General features: G+C 53.1%; 10 protein-coding genes across 10 annotated transcripts, besides 4 other annotated features; 6 read left to right on the forward strand and 4 right to left on the reverse strand.

The window, feature by feature from the left end:
* Window positions 1-223: 223 nt before the first annotated feature.
* Window positions 224-1354, forward strand: EKO05_0011230 (uncharacterized protein; the record flags this gene model as incomplete). Its single annotated transcript, XM_038944342.1, has 2 exons — window positions 224-253; window positions 305-1354. 2 exons carry the CDS (start codon window positions 224-226, stop codon window positions 1352-1354), a joined length of 1080 nt encoding a protein of 359 aa, XP_038792420.1.
* Window positions 1355-1435: 81 nt separating this feature from the next.
* Window positions 1436-3764, reverse strand: EKO05_0011231 (uncharacterized protein; the record flags this gene model as incomplete). The annotated part of the gene is made up of 3 exons (XM_038944302.1): window positions 1436-2619; window positions 2670-3273; window positions 3324-3764. The coding sequence occupies 3 exons, from the start codon at window positions 3762-3764 to the stop codon at window positions 1436-1438; spliced, it is 2229 nt and encodes a 742-aa protein (XP_038792421.1).
* Window positions 3765-4032: 268 nt separating this feature from the next.
* On the forward strand, window positions 4033-4785 carry EKO05_0011232 (uncharacterized protein; the record flags this gene model as incomplete). Its single annotated transcript, XM_038947507.1, has 1 exon — window positions 4033-4785. One exon carries the CDS (start codon window positions 4033-4035, stop codon window positions 4783-4785), a length of 753 nt encoding a protein of 250 aa, XP_038792422.1.
* Window positions 4786-5635: 850 nt separating this feature from the next.
* Window positions 5636-6445, forward strand: EKO05_0011233 (uncharacterized protein; the record flags this gene model as incomplete). Its single annotated transcript, XM_038947508.1, has 1 exon — window positions 5636-6445. The coding sequence occupies one exon, from the start codon at window positions 5636-5638 to the stop codon at window positions 6443-6445; it is 810 nt and encodes a 269-aa protein (XP_038792423.1).
* A 78-nt stretch (window positions 6446-6523) lies between these two features.
* Window positions 6524-6571: a tandem repeat.
* Window positions 6572-6616: 45 nt separating this feature from the next.
* Window positions 6617-6650: a tandem repeat.
* Window positions 6651-7138: 488 nt separating this feature from the next.
* EKO05_0011234 (Glutathione transferase) lies at window positions 7139-7728 on the reverse strand (the record flags this gene model as incomplete). Its single annotated transcript, XM_038944479.1, has 2 exons — window positions 7139-7571; window positions 7688-7728. 2 exons carry the CDS (start codon window positions 7726-7728, stop codon window positions 7139-7141), a joined length of 474 nt encoding a protein of 157 aa, XP_038792424.1.
* An 885-nt stretch (window positions 7729-8613) lies between these two features.
* EKO05_0011235 (Dihydrofolate reductase) lies at window positions 8614-9366 on the reverse strand (the record flags this gene model as incomplete). The annotated part of the gene is made up of 1 exon (XM_038947509.2): window positions 8614-9366. The coding sequence occupies one exon, from the start codon at window positions 9364-9366 to the stop codon at window positions 8614-8616; it is 753 nt and encodes a 250-aa protein (XP_038792425.2).
* A 614-nt stretch (window positions 9367-9980) lies between these two features.
* On the reverse strand, window positions 9981-12817 carry EKO05_0011236 (Platinum sensitivity protein; the record flags this gene model as incomplete). The annotated part of the gene is made up of 7 exons (XM_038944322.1): window positions 9981-10864; window positions 10912-11079; window positions 11125-11943; window positions 11997-12323; window positions 12373-12419; window positions 12472-12653; window positions 12704-12817. The coding sequence occupies 7 exons, from the start codon at window positions 12815-12817 to the stop codon at window positions 9981-9983; spliced, it is 2541 nt and encodes an 846-aa protein (XP_038792426.1).
* A 264-nt stretch (window positions 12818-13081) lies between these two features.
* Window positions 13082-13120: a tandem repeat.
* Window positions 13121-13206: 86 nt separating this feature from the next.
* Window positions 13207-13238: a tandem repeat.
* Window positions 13239-15395: 2157 nt separating this feature from the next.
* EKO05_0011237 (uncharacterized protein) lies at window positions 15396-16372 on the forward strand (the record flags this gene model as incomplete). Its single annotated transcript, XM_038944477.1, has 3 exons — window positions 15396-15963; window positions 16010-16072; window positions 16122-16372. 3 exons carry the CDS (start codon window positions 15396-15398, stop codon window positions 16370-16372), a joined length of 882 nt encoding a protein of 293 aa, XP_038792427.1.
* Window positions 16373-18169: 1797 nt separating this feature from the next.
* On the forward strand, window positions 18170-18802 carry EKO05_0011238 (uncharacterized protein; the record flags this gene model as incomplete). The annotated part of the gene is made up of 3 exons (XM_038944397.1): window positions 18170-18206; window positions 18342-18538; window positions 18596-18802. The coding sequence occupies 3 exons, from the start codon at window positions 18170-18172 to the stop codon at window positions 18800-18802; spliced, it is 441 nt and encodes a 146-aa protein (XP_038792428.1).
* An 887-nt stretch (window positions 18803-19689) lies between these two features.
* On the forward strand, window positions 19690-21642 carry EKO05_0011239 (uncharacterized protein; the record flags this gene model as incomplete). Its single annotated transcript, XM_038947510.1, has 1 exon — window positions 19690-21642. The coding sequence occupies one exon, from the start codon at window positions 19690-19692 to the stop codon at window positions 21640-21642; it is 1953 nt and encodes a 650-aa protein (XP_038792429.1).
* Window positions 21643-21808: the final 166 nt, after the last annotated feature.

Here is a 21808-nt window from a genome sequence, read left to right on the forward strand (position 1 = left end):
CCTGGATCGCTGTTTTTCGATCGGAAAAGCTGAAAGTCCACAGCGGAAAGTCCAGGCCTTTGGAGGCAAATGATGTTCCTACCCAACCCAAACGCCCTTCGACAGCCGCTTTTAAACCGAGTGAAGCCTTGCCGTGGGTTTAACTACAGCTTTGGTATGTTCTCTCTTCTCAGAATGTAGTTCACATTCTGTTGCAGAGAGGCAACCAGCACACAAAGCGACAATGACAGAGGCGCGTAAGGGTCTAGTTGCAGTACGTCATAGGCAACGCAACCGTCTACACACTAGCTAACGTCTGTCTCAGATCACAGGCGCCAACGGAACCATAGGATACGCGTGTGTAGTCTACGCCCTCAATATTGGATATCGAGTAAGATGCATTGTCCGCCGCGAGAACGCAGTAGCGACTATTGAGTCAGCACCTTCGGTACAACCCTACCTCGACCGTCTTGAGTTCGCGATCGTGCCGGACAACGCAATCGAAGGCGCTTACGATGAAGCGTTTGCAGATGTCGATTACGTTGTACATATTGCTGGAGTCTGGCCTCTGCCGACGTTGCATCCTGACAACGAGATTTACCGCCCATTCCTGCACTCCATGAACAACGTCCTCTCATCCGCCAAATTATCCGGGACAGTCAGAAGGATTGTTTTCACGCAGGCTGGCGCAGGTCTCGTCGACTCAGAAGTTGGCGACACGTACGGCCGTGGTATGACCCAGATTCTGAACGAACATGTCAGAGTCAATGCCGCCTCGCTCACCTATCAGCCTCCATTATCGTCCGCCCACCAGGCGTACTGCGCTTCAAAAGCTCAATGCATGGACTACCTTGACAACCTACGTCGCAGCCGTGCAATGCCGTTCTCCATCGTGCAGGTCATTCCTGGGACCGTAATCGGAACGTCCGAGTTTGTGAAGACGGCGGAGGAGGCACGAATGCATATGGATCGGCAGACGAGAGCGCTACTCTTTGATGATAACACGCCAAGGTATGCGTTTGGATTCGTGCATGTGCAAGATTGTGCAAGGGTGCATGTCGAGGCGCTTGATGAGGAGAAGGTCAAAGACGCGGACATACCGCCTAGATTTGTCGCAGCCGCGACTACAGAGGAAGGTTTAGATGGAGAGCGGGTCTGGAGCAAGGCAGTGAGGATGATTGAAAGCGAATTTGCGTCTGAGATCGAAAGCGATGTATTTGCTTTGGGACGCGAACGAACGCCGACCAACATGCCATATCGGGTGGATTCAAGAACAACAGAAAAGATGCTGTTGGGTGGGGAGGTTATCAAGGGCTTAGAAGAGTCTGTCAAGGAAGTCGCTAGATGGTATGCTCGATTCGTGGAAAGATCTTAAAGAACAAGTCATAACAATCGCATATGGTCTATGTGTGATCCCAGCTCCAGTCACCAGAACTTCCTCTATATGCGATAGGACCTACCATTTGAAAGACTCCTCAAAATACTCGACGCCTGTGAAGCCCTGGCCAAGCATTTGCACGCTGGCCATGCGAGCTTCGTCAGCCATTCGTGCAGGGCCGCACGCTACAATAGCAAGAGACAGTCGACCAACATCATGCGCTGCTTCTCCGACTAACGAGTGTACATTTGGTCTGCCAACTTCAATCGTCACGCCACGTGGTGCGTGCTCAGGAATGTCGTCCTTGTGCTCAACATCTTGAGTGACATGTACCTCGAGATTGCATCGTTCGTCAGCAAGCAGATGCTTGAACTCACGCAGCATGGAATTCAAGAACTCATGCTCCCTGACTGCCCATACGATCTTCACACTTTGCACGTTCGACTCGGTAGCGAGCAGATGTGCGAGATGCGATAACGGTACCGCGATTCCAGTTCCGCCAACGATAAACAAGATGTTGGAGAACTTTCTTAGTAGTACACTGTGCCCGTACGGCCCTTCAATGTTGACACGAAGTGTTTTGGGGCGTGAGAGGCAGCGCTTTTTGAGTCGCGATGTGAAGCCGTCATAAGGTCGTATGAGATACACCATTGATGGTGCCAGTGTTGTGGAAGACTTGGGTGCGAGTAGTGCATCTGATTCAGAAGACGAAAATGAATCGGTCCGATGGTTGGAGGGTCGTGACGACACGGGCGAGAGCGGTATTTGCTCGTTTGCCTGTGGTGATGCGACATATGCCAACGTGAACGGATGGCTCTGATGAGCGTACGCTAGATCGTTCAGAACATAGATGTAATAATAGGTACCTGGCTTCGGCGTAATATAGTTCCTCAACATCGGTACGTCCATGCGCACAAGGTTCGATGTTGGGTCGTAGCTGACAACAGCTTTCGTGTTCCATACTTTCCAGTCGAATGCCAGAATGCGGATGCCGCGTAGCAAACGATCGAAGACCCAGACACCAAGGCAAGGCCAAATAAAGATGTTCCATTCGCCATTGGTGAATATCTCCACATGGTAATACATCGACCACAAAGCTGCGATCGACAGTGCAATGTGTGTGACGAGAAAGATCTCATAATGTGCTCGTCTGACGCCATAGAAAGAGAGCGCTAGAAGCAGACACATAGCGATAGTAGCCAGTTCGCCGTTCCAGAAGTAGTGTTTGGTCCAATACTTCAAAAAATTTGACCACCCATCATCTGGCCTATGTCAGCTTTCTAGCAGGAAGTTCAATTGTACGTCGGCTTACTGTCCAATATCATCAAGGTATATCCAACACTATGTACCACAGCTTGTAACGTTGCGACTCTTGCCGCCCATCTGTGAAATGCGTTGTACGTACCAAAGCCCCAGCCTGTCATCCACATCAATACATCGTTCCGCATCCCAAATAGCCATACTAGAGGGAAGTTGGCAAGCGAGATGATTCCTGTTCGATCAGAAACAAAACGCAGCAGCTGGTCAGATTTTTTCGGCCAGTAGAGATTGCCATCTGTCAAGCGGTAGCTTGCACAACACAGGACGATGTTGAGAATGATGAAGGCGGCGATTGTGAGTGATTGAGCGCGAGGCGGTATGGTACACCAACCAACAGGTTGCGAGCAACGCTCGCCAAACGCAGCAGGTACAGTGATATAGCGCTTGAGCCAGGTGTTAGGTAGGCTTAGCACACCGCGCTGATTTTTGGGGACGATGTTCTCGTCGTTGAGCGCGGCTGACCACTCTCGACTCTTGGTCTTGGTAAGCAGAGCAAGAAGCCGAAAGCAGACCCCAAAAGATACAACAACGATCCAAAAATAGTACATGTACCATCCGTACACAACATGAATATCGTACTCGAAGAAAGCAGCATCCTAGAGCCGATCAGCGCTTTGATTAGGGCCATTTCAGCTGCACTGCCTACCAGAGTTGTGAACCCTCTTTCAAAGAACGACTCATCCAGAAAAACCACAGAGCTCAACACTGGCCATTTGAGAGCCTTTTCTGCACTAAGTCTTGGTAGCTGGGCTCTATCTTCCGGGGTCCAATGATCGACAACATCGTGTAGTGAAGGCAACGTTACGCCCGCGTGCTCGTCGCACCACTCGCTCGTCTCGGCAATATAGCGTGGCACCTCCCCATCGTTCAAGTCGCAAAAGTCATCAAAGCATAGATACAACGAGCTGACTCTTAGCTCGCTTCGGCACTGTCGGATTTTGCGGGAAAGCCACGGATCTGTATCGTTGAAAGTCGCATAGCCAAGAGTAAGGTCGCAAGCGCGGGGACACCATTTCCCGAAGCGGAGAGCATCAGCTATATTTGGGAGTCCGAGAAGGAAAACAGTGGTACACCCGACGATGTGCATGAAGGGAGTCGGCGCGAGGCGTGGTGTTGCGGGGTGTGATAAGCGGTGAAAATCTAATCAGATGGCAGATGGGCGCAGCGCACGAGCGGCCGGCTATTTCTCGGGCAACAAATTAGGCAAGAGCCCTCAACCTTGAAGGACTCAATGTCAGCCTGCATACCGTACAACCTGACCATATCATAAACACTATAGCCATATCTGTGTTCTTCTTGCAACGTGAGAACTTCTGTTCTTTGCTGCAGGATTCACCTGTACGACACCTCCGGTCATGTTCTTAGCACTGCCTGTCGAGCTGCGACTACGCATCGCGGAATACGCACTCGAACAACGTCCGGCCGCAGGAATACCTCACATAGGGCTCCCTCTTCGACAGTATAAACATCAATATCGGCCTTCTGAAAACCTCTCACTCCTCCTCGTATGTCGCCAATTTGCACTGGACTTCACACCCTTAGCGTACAACAAGACGAGATTTACACTGTGGACTGAACACGACGTCGCTCGTATGAGGAATCTCCCTCCTCACAAACTGCGAAACATAAGAAAGCTTGGTTTTGAGCCATGGTCAGTACGCTGCGAAGAGTGGACTGGAACGGGGTCCTCGGAGAGCTTCTTCTGCAACCAGGAACAACTGCGTCTAGATGAGCTCGTATTTTTCTGGCCGCACAACTGGGTACACATGATTGACGTCAGGCTTGTGGTCCGGTTCTTGCGCCGCGTGCGGCACATCAGAACCATCAAATTTGTACAGTATGGGGGGATAAAGGAGACGAGGAGAAACGAGTATCGTTCGCTGATTGGCATGATCATGAAAGAAGACCATTTCCAGAGATACGATGCTCCAGGTGCACCGAACATTGAAGCTACCTGGTGGGATTGGCATCTCAACAGTCAGCAGAACATCCATACTTTCCAAGCCCAGGAACCCAGGCCAGTGCTTCCGGAAGAGGACTACATGCTGCTCATGAAGCCGAGAGTGGATGCGTTGATGGCGGAAGCTGAGCAGGCAATTGCTCTTTGACCAGTGGACTCCCATACTTGCGGGACGTGCATGCGCATGTGATACTGTGGACACCGTAGGATAGAACAATTCGGCGCAAGGAACTGTTCGTATCATTTCTGGTGAACTCCAAAGTGGGGGCCAGCGATTCAGAAACCTCCGAAACAGGAGTGCAATCTTCCAGAAAACCGAGTCAAACCTCCTTTCCGCTCCTACTGAAGCTTGTCCTCGATCTGCACGTCTAGTCAGAGACAAATTGGCTAAAACAACATGTGTCAGGGTAGGCCTGACAGCACACGTGCGCTTGAGACAGACCGTGCCAAACAAAACGACTACCACTCAGAGGCATTCGAATTGTACACAGACAAACTGTAACAAACCTCAACGCTGGCGGTCTGATCTCGTAGAAATAGTACCCAAACGTTATCGCCGGTTAGCAGTTCCTACATCGATGCTCCATAGCTGGTCACGAATGCGAAAGCTCTTCCAGCTGGACATTGAAAGATAAAACTTCTCTTGCGAGGCAACGAATATGCTCTCAACGAGGTGCCTGATCTGGAGATCGTGTAGTCACCCACATACAGGGCAAGACACATATGGATCTACAGGTTTGCTCTAGTAAGGCTGAGCCGCACGCGCAGGACCTTTTTCAGACACTACCAAACGCGTTCTAAGAGTGTGTCTCAATCATCTGACGATGTCTTGACAGATGCTTATGCGCAGATGCTGTTTGGTCTTTACATAAATGTACTACTTTCCCGCTTCTTCAACTTACAGAACACAACCGCAAGCCGATTTGCTTCAACAACACATCTTGTCCATTTCGATTTCACTTGCCCTCGCTTCATACCTTTGATTCTGCCGTCAAGCCATGACCATCCCCAACCCCAACATCGCAATCGCCGATGGCTACAAGACATTCACCTCAAGCGCATCAAGCACCGAGATCACCAGCTCTCTCTGGCTTTGCTTCCTGATCCTTTTCATCGCATTCAATCTCGCCAAACTCCTCGGACCGGATATATTCGCCATCGCCAACTACAACAAACGAATCTACCGCGGCTCCATCGACCAGATCAAGCGCGTCTACACTTCCTCTGTCGCTTCAGCCCAGCTGTACGCCGCACTCGGCCGCATGTGCAAATTCACTCTGAAGACCGACCAAACCGTCACTGTCGAAACCGTCAACGTCCCGGGAGTAGGAATTCTGGCCATGGTCCGCGGACTCCCTCCAAACCTACCCACATCACAGCTGAACCAAGTCCTCGAGACGACACTGTACTGCCACTTCCAGCCGCACCCCCACGCACCCCTCGACACACCACTTCCAGCTAAGAACCGCACCTCCACCGAGTCAGCCGCGATCGACACCTCGCACCGCGATCTGTGGAGGGGGACATGTATCCAAGACGCAGTTGAGACCTCCTCCTCCGCTCTGCCCTCATCCACATCCCCGCCGGACGCCTCACACACCCAAGTCCCACGCGCAGGAGGCACCACGACGAAGCCGCGACGCCATCTCACCGCACCCCTCACGAACAACCGTGCAGACCCCTCTGCCCAGAACGAGGCGGTCGGCAACGACGACGGAGCCAAGGAGCTCAACGCACGTCCACTCCACCAGAGCAGCTCTCTGGCTCCACATGACCCGCTGGACGTCGATGCGTACACGCGGGACTAGGCTCCCTACAGCTCAGCGGGACGAAGCAGAACCGTGCCTGGTATGGCAAACAGGTGCTGGTGCGATGACAGTACAGTTCTACTCTTCTTCCTCCTCTTCCCCCTCCTCTTCCCACGCCTTCCTTCTTGACATTCGCGGCGTGGAGGGTCGATACATCCTCGCCCCTTCCACTCTTTTCTCTTGTGTTCTTTTCTTTTCTCTTGTTCAGAAACAGGGGGTAAATGCAATCTACACCATTCTGTTTTCGCGGGGGGGTTTCGAGGGATAGTACACGGCATTATCATAGCGGCACGCTTCTTTTCTGGCAGATGTAGGTATTCGGGTTGTAGAGTTCAATTTTGGTTGCTTGTGTCGGACGCATGTTTACACAGTGATGGTGAAGGGTGATATTGCAGGAGACTAATACAGCCTTTGTTAATGCGGTTTGAAGAGTGACGTTTTGTTCATTGCTGGGGTTGTGCTAAGACGACAGCTTTCTAGTGTTCGGGCCTGGAGCTCTGAGACTACAGGCCGGACTACGAAACTTGCCCGTGTAGCACCCAATGGCTATAGGATAGCCGTATAGGAAGCATGGCCATGTAGTTTGGCTGACTCCAAACCATCACTTCTCTGGAGACGTGGCTGTAATGCACGAATGTCTCAAAAGTCGGGTCTGTATGGGGTCGAAGTGCGCCCCTTGTAGGGGTACGGCGATTAAGCCATGGCAATCTTGTACGCGGAGATACCAGACATGATGATCAGCGCATAGTGCGCCAACATCCACGCAGCGCCATAGTACCTGCCCTTGCCGCCCTCCTCTCCACTGTTTGAGTATCCAACAGCGTACACGACCCGGTTGACGCTCCACACGGCTCCCAGGATAGCGGTAGCCACGGGCCACCTGAGGCCGGAGATCAAGAGTGTGCCCATGACGGTGGGGTGGTTCTCGCCGAAGTTCTGGTGGGCGCGCTGAGCCGAGTTGAAGGCCAGCATGGCCTTCTTGGACGCGGGAGATGCCGTCTGGATCTGCTCGTACGAGGCGTACTCGAAGGGGTAAGGGATCTTGGCTGCCTTGCGGAAGGAACCGACATGGCCGCCGTGCCAGGCGTTGACGAAGAAAGTGCTGACGACAGCGCCGAGGACGTAGCTAAGGATGGTTAGTTGAGGTTGCGCGACTTCGATGGATGAAGCGCAGGTTGCGCCTGTAAAGCGAGCAATTGACTTGGAGGCGCAGTGCAATGGGCATGGAGAGGGTGAACGTACCCGTACTCGGCGGGAATAAGGTTCTTGACGAGCTCAACCATTGTGAGGGAGATGCGTTCTGCCGAGTTTGTTGTTGCTGTGGGGTTGGCTGAGAAGCTGTGTCGATGGCAATTGTTCGGTGGTTTCCTCGGCCGGTAGCCGTCAAACCGCGCTTAAATACTAGCTCATGGTGTTCGTCTCGAAGCTTCTGCCTGTTGTGGATAGCAACACACTTCAGGGCGTTGTACTCCGTAACGGCGGACGAGTTTCGGGTGCGTTGGAGCGGGCTGCGGCACGACAGTCCCTCCGCTTGAGCCCTGCACGGTCAGTCTGTGTGCACCGCGGCGATGTGCTGTGCTACGCAAAGGGCCATGTTGTCAGCATGTGCATTGGGTGCCTGGATTGCGCAAATGTCATCAGGAAAGGAGATGAGGTGGTTCATGTGGATGACGTAGGTGCAAGCATGAATACAATAGCAGACGACACCTGAGAATGCACAACGATTAGGGGGCATGCGCGGATATATAAGTAAAAGCAAGAAGGGCCGCTCGCGTCATTTCCGTCTATCATCGCGCCCATGTGCTGATCAACGTTGCATGTGATTACTATATACCAAAGTGCGATGCGGAAGCCGCGGATCAGCTTCGAGCCAAGTGGGAGACAATCGGTGCTTCACTACTCCTGCGTCTGCTTCCACTATAGTAAGTTGTGTAACTTGTCCTCGGTGTGGAGCAAACGAATCGAGGCTTGCCTCATTCGGTTCCTTGGTTGCCCATACCCTCGGGACTCGGTGAACATAGCCACAGCTTCCACAAATGCACGAACGCGTGCTGTCTGATCGCTGGGTTGTGAGTCCGTCCGTATCGACGCCTCACAGCTATGGTATCGACAGTACCCTTATAGGGAAGCAGACGATGTTTACCGTTCACGCGAATCGTTCAAGTTGCCTACGCCACACGATTATACAAGCAAAACTCAAATCGCACATCCTTCTCCTCGACCTCTGTACCGTGTTCGAAGGCTTCCCCAGTGAACTCTTTCAATTCTTCTGGGCTGGCTTTCTTCCAGTTCGTTCCATCCAAGTCTTCGCTGAAGAAAGTATCACACTCGTACTCCCTCTGGATCTTTGTCAACAGGACGTGCTTCGCCTCCTTCCGTTTCAGCGCCTGCTCATAGATGCTTGCGCCGCCGATGACCATGATCTTGTCGACCTCTATGCCGACCTTGTCGCTCTGTAACTGCTGGAGCGCGTCTGACACACTGCTCGCGACCAACGGACTTGGGGTATTGCCTGTCCTCCCTCCTTGTTCTTCTCCGTTCCCCAGGGTCTTTGTAAACGCATTTGTGTCCCGCGTAACGACGACATTCACCCTCCCCGCCAAAGGCCTGAAACGCTCCGGTATGGAATCCCACGTCTTCCGCCCCATCACCACCGCATTCATCCTTGTTCTCTTCTCCGCCATCTGCCCCGCTGCGTCGCCCTCTGATATACCCGTTGGCCAAGTCCGTTTTGTGACGCGTGCGAAATATCCCATTTCTTGCTTGAGTTGTGGCCAGGGTAGACCGCCTGATTTTCCAATGCCGAGCGATGGCGTGGCGGCCAGTATGAGCGTCAACGACTTCGACGGCATTGTATTGGGCTTGTACGAGGAGAGCGTTGTGTCGCGAGGTGCAGTGCACGACGGATCGAGTTGGCTCATAGCTTGCGACCAAGATTGGCAGGGCGCGTGGCGGATGGTGGTTGTGCGGGATACGGAGGGATTGGCGAGATGCGAGATGCGTCTTGGGAACGACGCCGTAAGAATGATGTGGGGTGCTTTCATACGAAGCGGGATGGCGGGGCACAACGCAGGGACAAGACGCGGAAGAGTCGCGGAAGAGTCGCGGAAGACACGCGCTAGTGAGACGCGAAGAAACGTCATCTTACACGGATACAGCAGTTCTACAGCCCAGTCATCGCATTCAATGGTGTAGCGCAAAGAGTGATCGTTATGTCTTCTCTTGTGTCAATGCTATGTAAATGGTACAAAGCCAGTATGACGCAATGGCAACGTCGGAACTTCAACAATACAGCCCAGTCCAGCCAGCGCAACTAAAATATGCCAGACGCCGCCACCAAACAAACGCCGGTGATTACACCTTCCAATGCCATGCCGCTAACCCCGTGATCATCCAGACAATATGACGAAGTGAATTGGCAAAGCCAAGTTCATACAATGCGAGCTCATGTGCGATTCTTCCGAGGGTATAGGTACGTCAGGATTGTTGAAATAATGCCCACGCGAGTTCCTCCACGTCACGCTTCGTAAACGTCTTATTCGTTCTCGTTGTTCTCGCCTCCGGTCTTTACGGGTAGTGAAATTGATATCTTCTTGGCCGTTCCACCATCTTTCCCAGAGTTGATCTGCGGTGATTTTCGGCGTAGACTGCGTAGACTCGGTGTACTTGTGTTGCTTGATGTCGAAGCACGGCGTTTGGGTGCGGTCGTCGTCGATAGGTTAGCGAGCAGCTCATCCTCCTCATCGTCTTCTCTACGACGCTTCTCGGAAATACGTTCCGGAGGTGACCCTGCAGAGCTGATCGTTTTCGGTGACTTGCTCTCGTCCTTTGCTTGCATGGCAGCTGTTGCACTGCGCAGGGTCATGGGGATATCCATGTCGACATCGTCTTCGGCATCGTCGTCGGGGTAGTTTACTAGTGGTCGTACTGGCGACGCTCCATTCAGCACTGGCTTCCCAGGAGCTGCCAGTTCGTCCTCGTCGTCTGATGTATTGAAATACGCTTCCTCGTCTGCGTCCACGTCCCTCAACCCTTGACCCCACTTGCCACCGTTGACCAATCCTGATGGTCGCGCAGGTGTGTCACTTTCCACGCTAGTAAAAGAGTGGTCGAGCTCCTGTGTGGTCACTGGCTCTTGCATCTGGTCGTAACGCAAGATGAGGTTTTGGAAGGTGTCAACATACGTGACAAGCTGAAGCTTCTCACGATACGTCTCAACCAAATGGTGAACAATGATTTTGATGTTTTCGCGCTTGATGAACTCGAAGAGCTCGAGGCAGGCTGAGTTCAACAGGTTGTCTCGCGGCATCGTGTCGAACAAGACTTGAAGGATTGGTTCGAAGAGTTGGTGTTGGATGATCTGCCGATTATGTGTCTCGTCGTGTAAGGCGATGACTGTGCGGAAATATTTCAGAGCGGCTACATGACGTTAGCAGTCGTAACGGTTCAGGCTCAGACGTACATACTCAACTTGAGGTGCTTCTCCGGACAACTCATCAGCTGGCCGACTCTAGCTGCAAGACCTTCTGAAAGGATGAAGTATTTGCTGCGGTAAGAATGTTGCCGGATGAAGAAGCACAAAACCTCCACCAGATGAGCGTACAAGGATACCTCTTGTATCGAGAGGTCACCCACTGAATACTGTTAGCTGCATCATAGAGACAAGTCAACGCACTTACTCGATTCTTTGCCTTCAAGTTCCTTGAGCGGTTGGAAGAGCTTTCTTGCGGACTCGTCGTAAAAGTTTTGAACGAACGAGTCAGTCTGGGGTATTGATGGCAATTGACCCCTCATCTTTGCCAGGAAGTCGCTGTTAGTACGGCCTAGAGCCTCGATGGATGCCGAGTTTGCGTTAGGGTCCAGCAATATCTTGATCGCGTCAGCCATCTGCGCTTTAACGCCCAGATCAACCTCGATGAGGAGCAACTCGATGAGCGTGTCGGTCAGTGGCTTCGACTTTTCCTGGATAGCCTTGAAGATGTAACTGCGGACCATCAATGCATCGTGGTCTATAAGTGAGACCAGTATGTCTGTTCCTGCAACTCGCACGGACGCATCCTGATGCTTGAGCGCAAACTGTATCACTTCCAGCAAGCCGTTGCTGATGAAGTTCTGATAAAGTTGAGCTCGGCCGTTCGCCTGTAGGCTCTTGGCTATTGCGCAGCATTGTTGGATGAACAGGACAGCATCCTTCTTACGCTGCAAGCTTTGCTCCTTCGCGCCGAAGATGCCGAACAGCTCTTTCAAGAAAGGAAGGTTCGATTGCAGATGTTGGACAATGTCGACTTGGTGGAAGAAGATGAGCGAATTGAGGACCGAGAAGGTGGGATCGTCGAGGATGCGCGCAAGTACGACATCCTTGAGATACTGCAGGCGGTACGTCGAATGGATTTTCCGTTTTATGGAATCGTCCTCGATTTTGACCACTTCCTTAAACTTGGACTCGTCGGAGAGGTACTGTCTATGGTTGGCCTTGTGTAGCGGGAAATCTGGGTCATCTGTGAGGATGGTCAGTCAAAGAGTACATGGGAATCTGTGCATGAGTACTCACACTCCAGTGCCCCAACAACGCCCAAGATGATATCATCGTGCACGACATATTCTATGATGGAAGTGTCGTTGAGCAGAATGAGCATCTTCATGATACTGCACAGCCGATGCAGATCTGATACGCTCTCAAGGTCCTCTGCCATGTCCACGAGGGGTATCAGCATGGGAATGTACTTTTGCGCCAGGATGAATTTGGCCAGGGCTTCGCGACCACCCGGTGTCGAGTTTGCTGCGCGCATGTGGTTTTCGATCTCGTGGAGGTTGCCAAGGTCTGGATTGGGCAGCATTATGGGACCAATGTGGTCGATATCGTCTGAAAGACCATCGTCTGCGTTAGATCAGCTCTGCATGGAGAGCGCGTGGACAGGTCAACGCACCTTGAGCCAACTGCTGCAACCGCGACTGCACTTCGTTGACGAATTCCCTGCTAACAGTCAGCGCGCTGACCGTGACGGTAGCACTCGCGACAAGCCTACCATATGTTGGCGCAGCCCTCTGGCTCCTGGAAACTGAGGGCCATGTCGGTGCCGTTCTGCTCGGTCCACACTATGAGTGTATCCTGCTGCTTCTGGTAGCCATCGTCCTTGCTGATGCGCGTCTCGAGCAACTGGCGCGTCTGGTCGTCTTCGGACAAGACGACGATCTTGGCTTCTTCCTGCTGCAGCGCGTGTCAGCCTGGGCCATGGCAGAGGATTCACGCGAGCCTACATTCACTACAACGCCCCTGCAAAAGCCTGTGCCCCTGTCGAACCAGTCATTGTTCTTGAGCTCGTAGACCTTGACGCGCTTGCGATCGTGGGCCGGTGGCGCTACCAGGGCCATTCTCCACGTGAGGGCTCTGCCAGCACGCTGGCGGCGACCAATGTCCCCTCGGCAGCGAAGAATGCAGTCGCGACGGTGCGCGCAGGGCAAAGGTGGGCGGTGCGGCTGGTCCCGGCGGCGTGATGCTGGTCAGGCGCCAGGCGTCGTGCGTGCGAGGTTCGCGCTGGGCGGATGACGATACGAGGCTAGGCGGGCGGCAGATGTGCGCGTGCGCCGACGAGCAGGGCGCGCGACAGGACAGTGGGGCGCTCCGGCGCAGTGCAGTGCGTTGCGGTGCAGTGCGGCGAGATGCGAGGCGATGCGCGATGTGCGCGGGGTCAGCGACAGGCTCGGTGCGCAGTATCGTGACTGCGACGGTGCTCGGTGGTAGGTGTGATCGTCGGTCGCGTTGCGTGCGTGCGTGCGTGCGTGCGTGCGTGCGCTGCAGAACGGACAGCGGACAGCGGACAGCGGAACACCTCGCCCACGCTAACACGGCGGATATCGATAAGAGGCTGGGTGCTAACGAAACCTGGACCGCGGCAAAGGCTGACGTACTTGAGCCGCAACACCACGGCGGGAAGTAGCGATGCAGGAGACAGGTGCGTGATGGGCGGTCGATGTGCTGCGGTAACATGCATCACCTTCGCACTGGTGTGGCCACCGTCCATCCCCAGACCCAAAGCCTCTGACGCAATGCCTTGGCGTGCGACTCGTCCACCTCCCACACCAACACCGCCGTCCACGATATTCCATCTGCAAGGCTGGCTTCGACCTCGCTTTTCGCACGGTCGGCCATGTGTTCTTCGGCTTCCAGGCGCTGAGCTGGGCTGCTTGTGCTGACGGGCAGTCGTGCCACCACGCGCCCAGCTCGAGCTCCTGTGTATCACCTGCTCCACATCGGCGGCTTTCGTCTCCTCGGCTCTTCCTGCACACCTGCTCCAACGGTTCCCTTCTAGACGTAGGTACTCAATCGCCACGTTCTTCGCACGTCTGGCACCCAAACGTCTGGTCACCACAGCCGGCGGACGAGGCTTGTCCAGATGCAGCTCAGCAGACCCTGAACCAGTCTCCCTTTCCCTCCCCTGAACACGTGTACCCCACATCACATTCAACCATGCCAACCGGCCCTTTGACAGCCGCAATTGCCTGAACCTCCAGAGGGTGCTCTTCTATCCTGCCAGATCTCGGCACAAGCAAGCACAAGCGCACTTGAGGCTGATGGCCGAGCATCGATTCTGTCCAGCTACTAAGCATTTAGCATCATCTCCAATCGAGCCAACGGTCCACTCGGCGAAACTAACCGAACAGGGAGGACTTCCCCAGAGACACGATCCGGGCGGCATGAGATCCATCTCATTCTGGTGGACAGCCGTCGATGACCAAAGCGCGATCAAAGGCTGCTACAGAGAAGCGAGCGAGCTTCGGCCTCCTGCGCAAGCACGGCGACCTACGCAAACTTGAAAGAAGAGTTCCATGCAGGTGAACGTATGTCGCCGAGACCAATCATGTGCCCAAGCCACCAGAAGAGAAGTCAAGCTGTAAGAAACTAATCCACTCTTTACGAGCTCCCCTCACTGAACAGTGGGATCATTTTTAGCTCCCGCTCACTACGGAGAGCTCAACATTCGGCACTCGCAAGGCAAGGTAAGGTGTTTACGCCAACAAAATCCGCTAATTTTCCGATACGCTACCTTGGTTCTTGTGGCAGGACACGGCAAGACGATGATCGATGACATTTGATGGTTATGTGGGTGCTAGTGCTATTTAGTATGATTCGGAACCGGTTGCTGGGGCCTGTCCGGCTGACAGTTTGGTAAATCCTGGAACTGCACGGTTGCCAACAGACCGTCAGCGCGCGGCAAAGCCCAGAATCACAAATCCCCCTTGGCGAATGTCCGCACAGCCCAAATGCCTCCATAGGCACAGCTGAGTGCATTATCATCGATCAACATGCACAAGGTGGCCACGTTCTTGAAACTCCTCCACCTTTCTGAGATGTGTTTGGTCTCGACTTCCTGCATGGAATGTGGGCATCACCGCCCTCTTATCTGTGCCCGGGGTGCAATGGATGCTAACTTTAGCTGCAGATGCGCTTGTGGCTGGCATGGCCACATTCTGAAACTGGGAAACTGGTGTGCTCCAAATCTTGGAAGTCGAAGCGTCGCACCTCAACACCAGTGAAAGATCAGCGATCTTGTCCCACGTGCGTTCGTTTGACCGCCGCAGATACGCATACCTATTCACTGTTCTGGCCGCCTCGACCGTGTCCGCACGATCCGCCATGCGCTTTTTGTACGGTTCCTGGTGGGCTGATAGTCCCGAACGGGAGCTAATGACTCTGAATGGTTGCTAGTCACGTCTAGTGCCTATGGCTGCATCGCAATAGTTCGGCGCATCTCGGTAGCGCCAATATCAAACACGCATTGACGAAAATGCTATCACCAGGCCAGTGGATTATTTGTTGAGCCACTATTTGCTGAAGTATAACCCACAGCCTGGGTCTGACACAGGGTCGCAGTATCGAAACTTGCGCTCTCGTCCGAACCTTCCATCACAACACACAAACAACCTACTCAACATACCTCCATCTTAACCAATGGCTTTCTTCTCCAAGATCAAGAAGGCAAAGGAAGCCGCTGCGGAACATAAGAAAGAAGCAGCTACCCAAGAGCCACAAAAACCCAAAGTCCCGTACAAACACATCCCCGTCCACGCTGCTGCAGACGCCTTGTCAGCGACTCCCACAACCATCCGCGCTGAAGATCTAAGAGAGAGGATTGCAGCGGCTCGAAGGAGCAGGTCCATGTCATCTGCCAGTGCAAACCCAAGATCAGGCGTCGCATTGTATCAGACAGTAAACACACCAACATCTCGATCGCGTCCCAGCTCTATCGCCTCATCGCCCACCCACAGCCGCAATGGCAGCCTCGGCAAGAGGACAAACAGTGACCTCTCCATCTCTACAATGATGCAATCAAACCAGGAGGCGCCTTCACGCGGACGCCAGCCTGCGCGTCGCGACTATTTTAGCCATTCATCAAGTGTACCTACTGTGCCCCAGCTTCCTGCACAGCATCGACCGGCGCCTCAGACTACTATCAGCAGCCGGTCTTCTGTCACTAAGAGAAGGAGCCCACTTTCTGCAATGTCTATCACCGAAGACGGTATGTGCAGCTCTGCCACATGATATAGCAAGGCTGACCAACCCAGACGAAGCTGGCGAGCCATCTTCCAGTAGCTCTCAAGCATCCGATGGATCCGTAGCATCTTCGCGTAAGTCTTGCATGGAAATTGTACCATGACATCGCTAATAGATTCACAGAAAGTTCCACCACTGAGGTCTCAAGGCCAAACAGCAGCCAAGATCAGAACAAGGATATTAACAAGGAACAGAATTACAGCAGACCGTTGTCCACAATTGCTTCGGCCCCAGTAACACCGGATGTAACTCCGCAATCGCAATACAAGCACCAGTCTGTCATTGATGTTTCTTCGGCGCAGCCAGAGCCTGCGAAGAAGAAGTCGAGATTCTCCCTCTTCTCTCGCAAGAGCATGCTTGTCGCGGCGCATTGATGGACGCGTCGCTTTTGCAACAGTTTCCGATCTTGCACATCACACTCCTTTGCAGTCTGATACGCTCATCCAACGCCTTTCGGCCTCACGTTCATTTTTGTTTCCACAATTTACAGTATCGGCATTTCAGCAAGGTCAAGGGCACATTCAGCGGGGCGTCGGGGCGTTTTTACAAATTTTGAACCTGTACGTAGGCACTCAGCACATTGCAGAGTCTTCAAGTTGTCACGAATGGCAAGGTTAAGCCAGGAGAGGATAGATACACAAGCAAAGAATATTGTCAATTGAACGAATTACTGGACACAAGCTACTCGACCGTCTTCAATCTCAACATCACTTCAGACAGCAAGTCAGATTGGTTTCAGCCTCAACGTGCTTTACGACCCACTTCTTCAAACGGCCCTTTTCCTCTATCAGCCTGGATCAGCTAGCCACAAAACAGGCTTCGTATTTGCTATCGCGACATTGACGTGGAGGGGATTCCGGTCAGACGTGACTTTCTAGCTCTGAGATTGATTGGTAGAGCGCAGTGCATAAAGTCGGCATGTACATACAGACACGTCACAACTACCGACCAGTACCCTGCAGATGGACAATCTCAAATGGATTCAGCTGAAGAGCAATCGAGAGCGCCACCAACCCGGACATCCCCCTTCGGAAGGGCGAATGCACGTGCAAGGAATATTACAGGAATGTTAGAGGGCGTCAGAGAACCTAGGCGCTGCACCCACGGGCGAGGCCTCGACGGCACGGCATGGAGCGACGTCAAGAGCCAAGAACGCGGCGCCAGCAGCTGTTGCACACACACACGTTGCGGGCCCTGCGCCGAAGCCACACCATCGTCTTGTACGTCGTGTCGGTCTTTGCGGAAAGGGGGGCCGGGTTCCAGGAAGCTTTGTCGGGCTAGATCAGCCATCCAACATTCTCGCATAGCGACTCGCGGCCGTACTAAGTAGGAGCCTGACAGAAGGGCCTGCACGCTATACCGAGACGGTGGCTGGGAAGATAGAGACGCCTCTTTAAGGGCGTTTGCTGCATTAGCGGTGTCAGTGTGGCGAGACCCACGACGAAGGCTAGCCTGACCCAGAAGTGGACAACAGAGCCGTGGACGTGGGCCAAGATCGACGGATCCTCCGAGAGCGAGTCGCGGCACATTCCTGTTAACGCTGCTGCTCCACCAACCTTTTGACGTTCGAAGACGAGGTTTAGAACCGCCATGTAGATTTGCAGCGCCACAAAACCCCTCATGATCCTCAGCTGCAACCGTGCTACGTTAGTACAGGGCGTTCAGACAGATGCGCAGCTCAGCCTCGCAAGCCAAGTATTGACCACGGCACGCGCGGTCTGGAGCAATGTGGAATTTACCTTTGTGGCGAGCCAGCGGCCTTGTTGAGAAGATTTGCAATATCCCTGCGAGTATGTCACTCCAAGCACACCATGACGAGATCGACTCTGCTTGTCATTACCACGAGGCTGAACTTTACACGGCATCTTCGAATCGACCATGACTCGCAGCCCCGGAATCCAGCACCAAGGTAATCGTCATCCAAAGATCAGGGTCTGGGTTTTGCTCAAATCACACCTCACGTGTCCCAGACCATGGTCCTGGTCGAACCCAGTCCCAAGGAAAGGCATTCTCAGCACATCGCCGCTGTAATAGAGCGGAATACCGTGGTAGCGAAGAAAGGAGCACGGTCCAAGTCTCTATCGATAAGCTAGAATCGCGTGCATCACACGAGGCGGCGGAGTTAACGACGCGACTTCCCCACGCTCGAACCTGGGGTCGCTGAGGCTGCTATGGACCCTTCGAAGCGCACAAGAGAGGCGCTACTCGGTAAGCTCTCTCTTCCATTGCTGGTTTACTCGGCGTAAGGCGAGGCTTAGGCTCAGCCTTGCTGCGCATGCGCATACGCTCTGTGGTCTAGATGGCCCTCTCTCTTTCTCCGCGGTGCCTGCTGACGCCTACCAGCGCGCGCAGAAGCACTCTGCGATGCCATCACGCCGCGGAGTGACAACGTCGATCCTGCCGCCGGCGACGGCTACCTGAGCACGATCCTCAAAGCAGTCAAGATGGACGGCGCGCCGCCGAGCACCATGGCAGCTGCGAACGACTACGCGACGAGCGCGGCGAAGGAGTTGACGATCCGCGAACAGACTGCCGGGCTGGTGCGTGTGGTGGTGTCTTGAACAGATGCAGGAATGCTTGCGTTGACGCATTGACAGATCAAGACGACGCAGGACATCGCGACGCTGATACGCGATCTGCAGGAGTTGTGGCTGTTTGGCGGGCTTGATACGCTGCAGAACCCGGCGGATCAGGAGACGCAGAAGAGGAAGGCTGAGGATGTTGCGGGCATGATTGAGGTGCTTGCGCAGCAGACGCCTGGCGTGAAAGTGGAGGCACGAGAGGATACGAACGGGGGGGTGTGAAGTCGATTGAGTGATCAAGGAACATCCAACGGGGGAGACGTCAAGCCCTGAACGTCGATGGGCGGTACACAAGAGTCTGTCTGGCAAATACAAACGACTCGGCGAGATCGTTGTGTCAACTGCACATCAGCTCTGCGCAGGATGAACGTCGCAGACCGTCGCAGCGTCCAGCGGTATGTTCGTTACCAGAGCGAGACGTGAGCACACAACGCAAGAGATACCCAGATAGATGCCAATGCTTCCATAACGGCTACCATACCTGTTTGGCTGATTTCATGAAAATCTTTACCAATTCACGGAGGTTTGTCGATTGAGCAGCGTGTATGATTTCTATTCAAGATCTGGTACGTTTGAAGTCGATGTAAATGCGTACTTGTTTCATGTAAGTAATCACTTTTAAACCCATCACAATCTGCGCCAGTAACCACACGCCATAACAACGTCAATAGTTTATGCAACAGCACAAAATGAATAGCGCTTAGGACATACAACAACTCTTTCTATCAAGAGATCTAATTTGCGTTGTTTTCATGGACCTTAGCATTGCTTAGCAAGGTGTTCCTGCGCAAGGGATTACCCAATCAAACGAGCTTTTGTCTTACAACCTCCTTCCTCAACACAACCCTTCCTTGCCAACGTTCGTCAACTCCACTGCTGTTTGTCACATTTACTGGCGTTTTTATTGATGCGTTTTGTCTCCGGTGTTTTCTATGCACGCTTTTTAGTTGAATTCCACATCCATATCACCAGGGACGGCGCTACGTGTACTCTCAAAACTTCATCAGGGCCGCGAAAGAGCTAGTCTTGGACATTCCTTCTTTGCGGTCGCTCTTATACTCGCATGCCGAACTAGGTGGAGGAAACCCTGCGTGTCTGAGTACTGCAACATGCTTCGATGTTATGCCGTGCGCACTATCGTGCCTGAGACTCGTGCGCGCACTGGCGCAGCTGCAATTCGTGGATATCGTAATGCACGATCGTCAAACCCATATCCAACACAGGACCAGCAGAGTTCAGATTCTACCACACGATCTCTTAGCCACGTCTCGCCTCGGAGCGGAGCGGTGTCCATGGGCAGTAAGCCTGATGTTACAAAAGCCAGGGCAGGCATGTGGCAGACTGCGCGGCGTGCTGCTCCCCGGTTACTATCTGTCGATTCGGCGGCGTTACTCGAGCGGCTATTGCTCTCCGGCACCACGTCGAAGCTTCGTCATGTAGACAACGCCAAGCCGCGCACACCAAGCAATCGCAGATCACCAAGTTCAGCCCACACAACGTTAAAGCGCTCTGTACCACCCCCTTTGATCCCATATTGGGGGAAACCATACCTCGCCGAAAAGTTGCTTATTAAATACAAAACGCCTGACGTAGCATTTCAGGCCTTGAATGTTCTTTATGATCATGCCAAAACGACGTCGTGGGACAGACAAGGCTGGCTTGCGCGCAACAACTGGCAGAACGCCGATGAAATTTTCAAAGAGATTTCTTGCCAAACTGAAGACTACGTTTTCTATCGGTTTCTAGGAGGAAAGCTGCATGAAGCTGCATATGAGCGAGCGCAGGGCGCCACAAAGCTCATCACCTTAGATACATTGCGTCGTTATACGTCTGGTTTGTCCGTGGACGTAAAGATGCGCCCATTTCTTGAGCAGTCTCGATTTTTTGACTGGTTGGCTTGGACGGTTACCTCTTCCCCTTACTCAGGATTGCGGGCCTTAGGGCCGCAGTTGCGCGTTTTGTCTGGAGAAACACACCTGATTGTCAAGAACTTGGCACGTTTTAGAGCCATTGTGAGCAGTCCTGACAGCTACGAGAAACGATATGAGATGGCCAAGCGCCGTCTCGCTGGAGAGTGCGAAGATCTTCACCGCAGCACATCAGAGCTGTGGGCCGTTCTTGCCGAGTTCTTCAATTTGCTCAAAGCAGCCAATACATACGACAATCGTAGGCCATTTTACACATTCAACGCCACTCTCAAAAGTTTCAAGAGAGAAGCGATAGGCATTACAGACGACCTGTTCATGATTGGAATGAGACGACACGGATCTAAAAGATGTTGCCGAGAGAACACTTTCAACGCTCTACATCATCATATCAAGCTGCTGGGCGGCTCGTTACGTCAATCAGTAAGAAGCATCCAACGCTCCTACTACGACATTTGTTTCGACGCCGTCAACCGATCCCGCATAAGTTCCAGGTTCATCCCTGTCCTTGCACATAAGGGATCTATCAGACGATTACTGAACGACTTACTCTTGAACAATCGACGCATGGTAAACATATACTACGAGTCACTCCTGCACTTCTGGATGCGGCACGTCGAGCTCATGTCACCGTCGGAGCTCGAACGTCAAGACAGAGTAGCACAGCGCCATTGGCTGGCACAGCTGAGATCTGATGATACGCACGTGTCACGAGAGATAGAACTCAACAACCTGTACCTTCCCATACGTCGATCTCGTCAAAAACTCGCTCATTTTCCAGGATGGAGTCGTGATTCAGCAAGTCCTGGCGCTTGGTCTTCGTCCAGATATCGAGTGACAATACATGAGGAGGCTATCAAAGCTATTGAAAGATTGGAGCAGATATCTCCATCGCAATCCCAGAATAATTCGCAAGTCCTGCGTAGGCTCCTGAACCTAGATGGCAAATCTACGTCCAGCTCCAAAGGTGTACCGCTCCGATCAAAGCCTCCATCTACTACCCGTGGCAGAAAAACAAGGGGTCAGAGTCCAGAGAGACACCCTGAAAACTTCGGTTCCCGCTCTCTTAGCCTGCTACACCCTGAGCATAAACAGCGTGGGCGGCGTGCAGCAGGTGCAAGTCATAGTCGGAAGTAGAAGGGACCACCAATATCAATACTCCGTGTTCTGTTGGCTTACTTCTAAACGCCATGACAAGGTGATTGTGGCCCAATGGCTCTCGGAGGTTTTCATCGTCCGTAACCCAATATACATAACCCAGATTTCGAACTGTACATCTACTGCATCGATCCTCGACGGACCT

Source organism: Ascochyta rabiei, chromosome 22, assembly GCF_004011695.2.
Source record: "Ascochyta rabiei chromosome 22, complete sequence".
In the NCBI taxonomy this organism is placed as follows: domain Eukaryota; kingdom Fungi; phylum Ascomycota; class Dothideomycetes; order Pleosporales; family Didymellaceae; genus Ascochyta; species Ascochyta rabiei.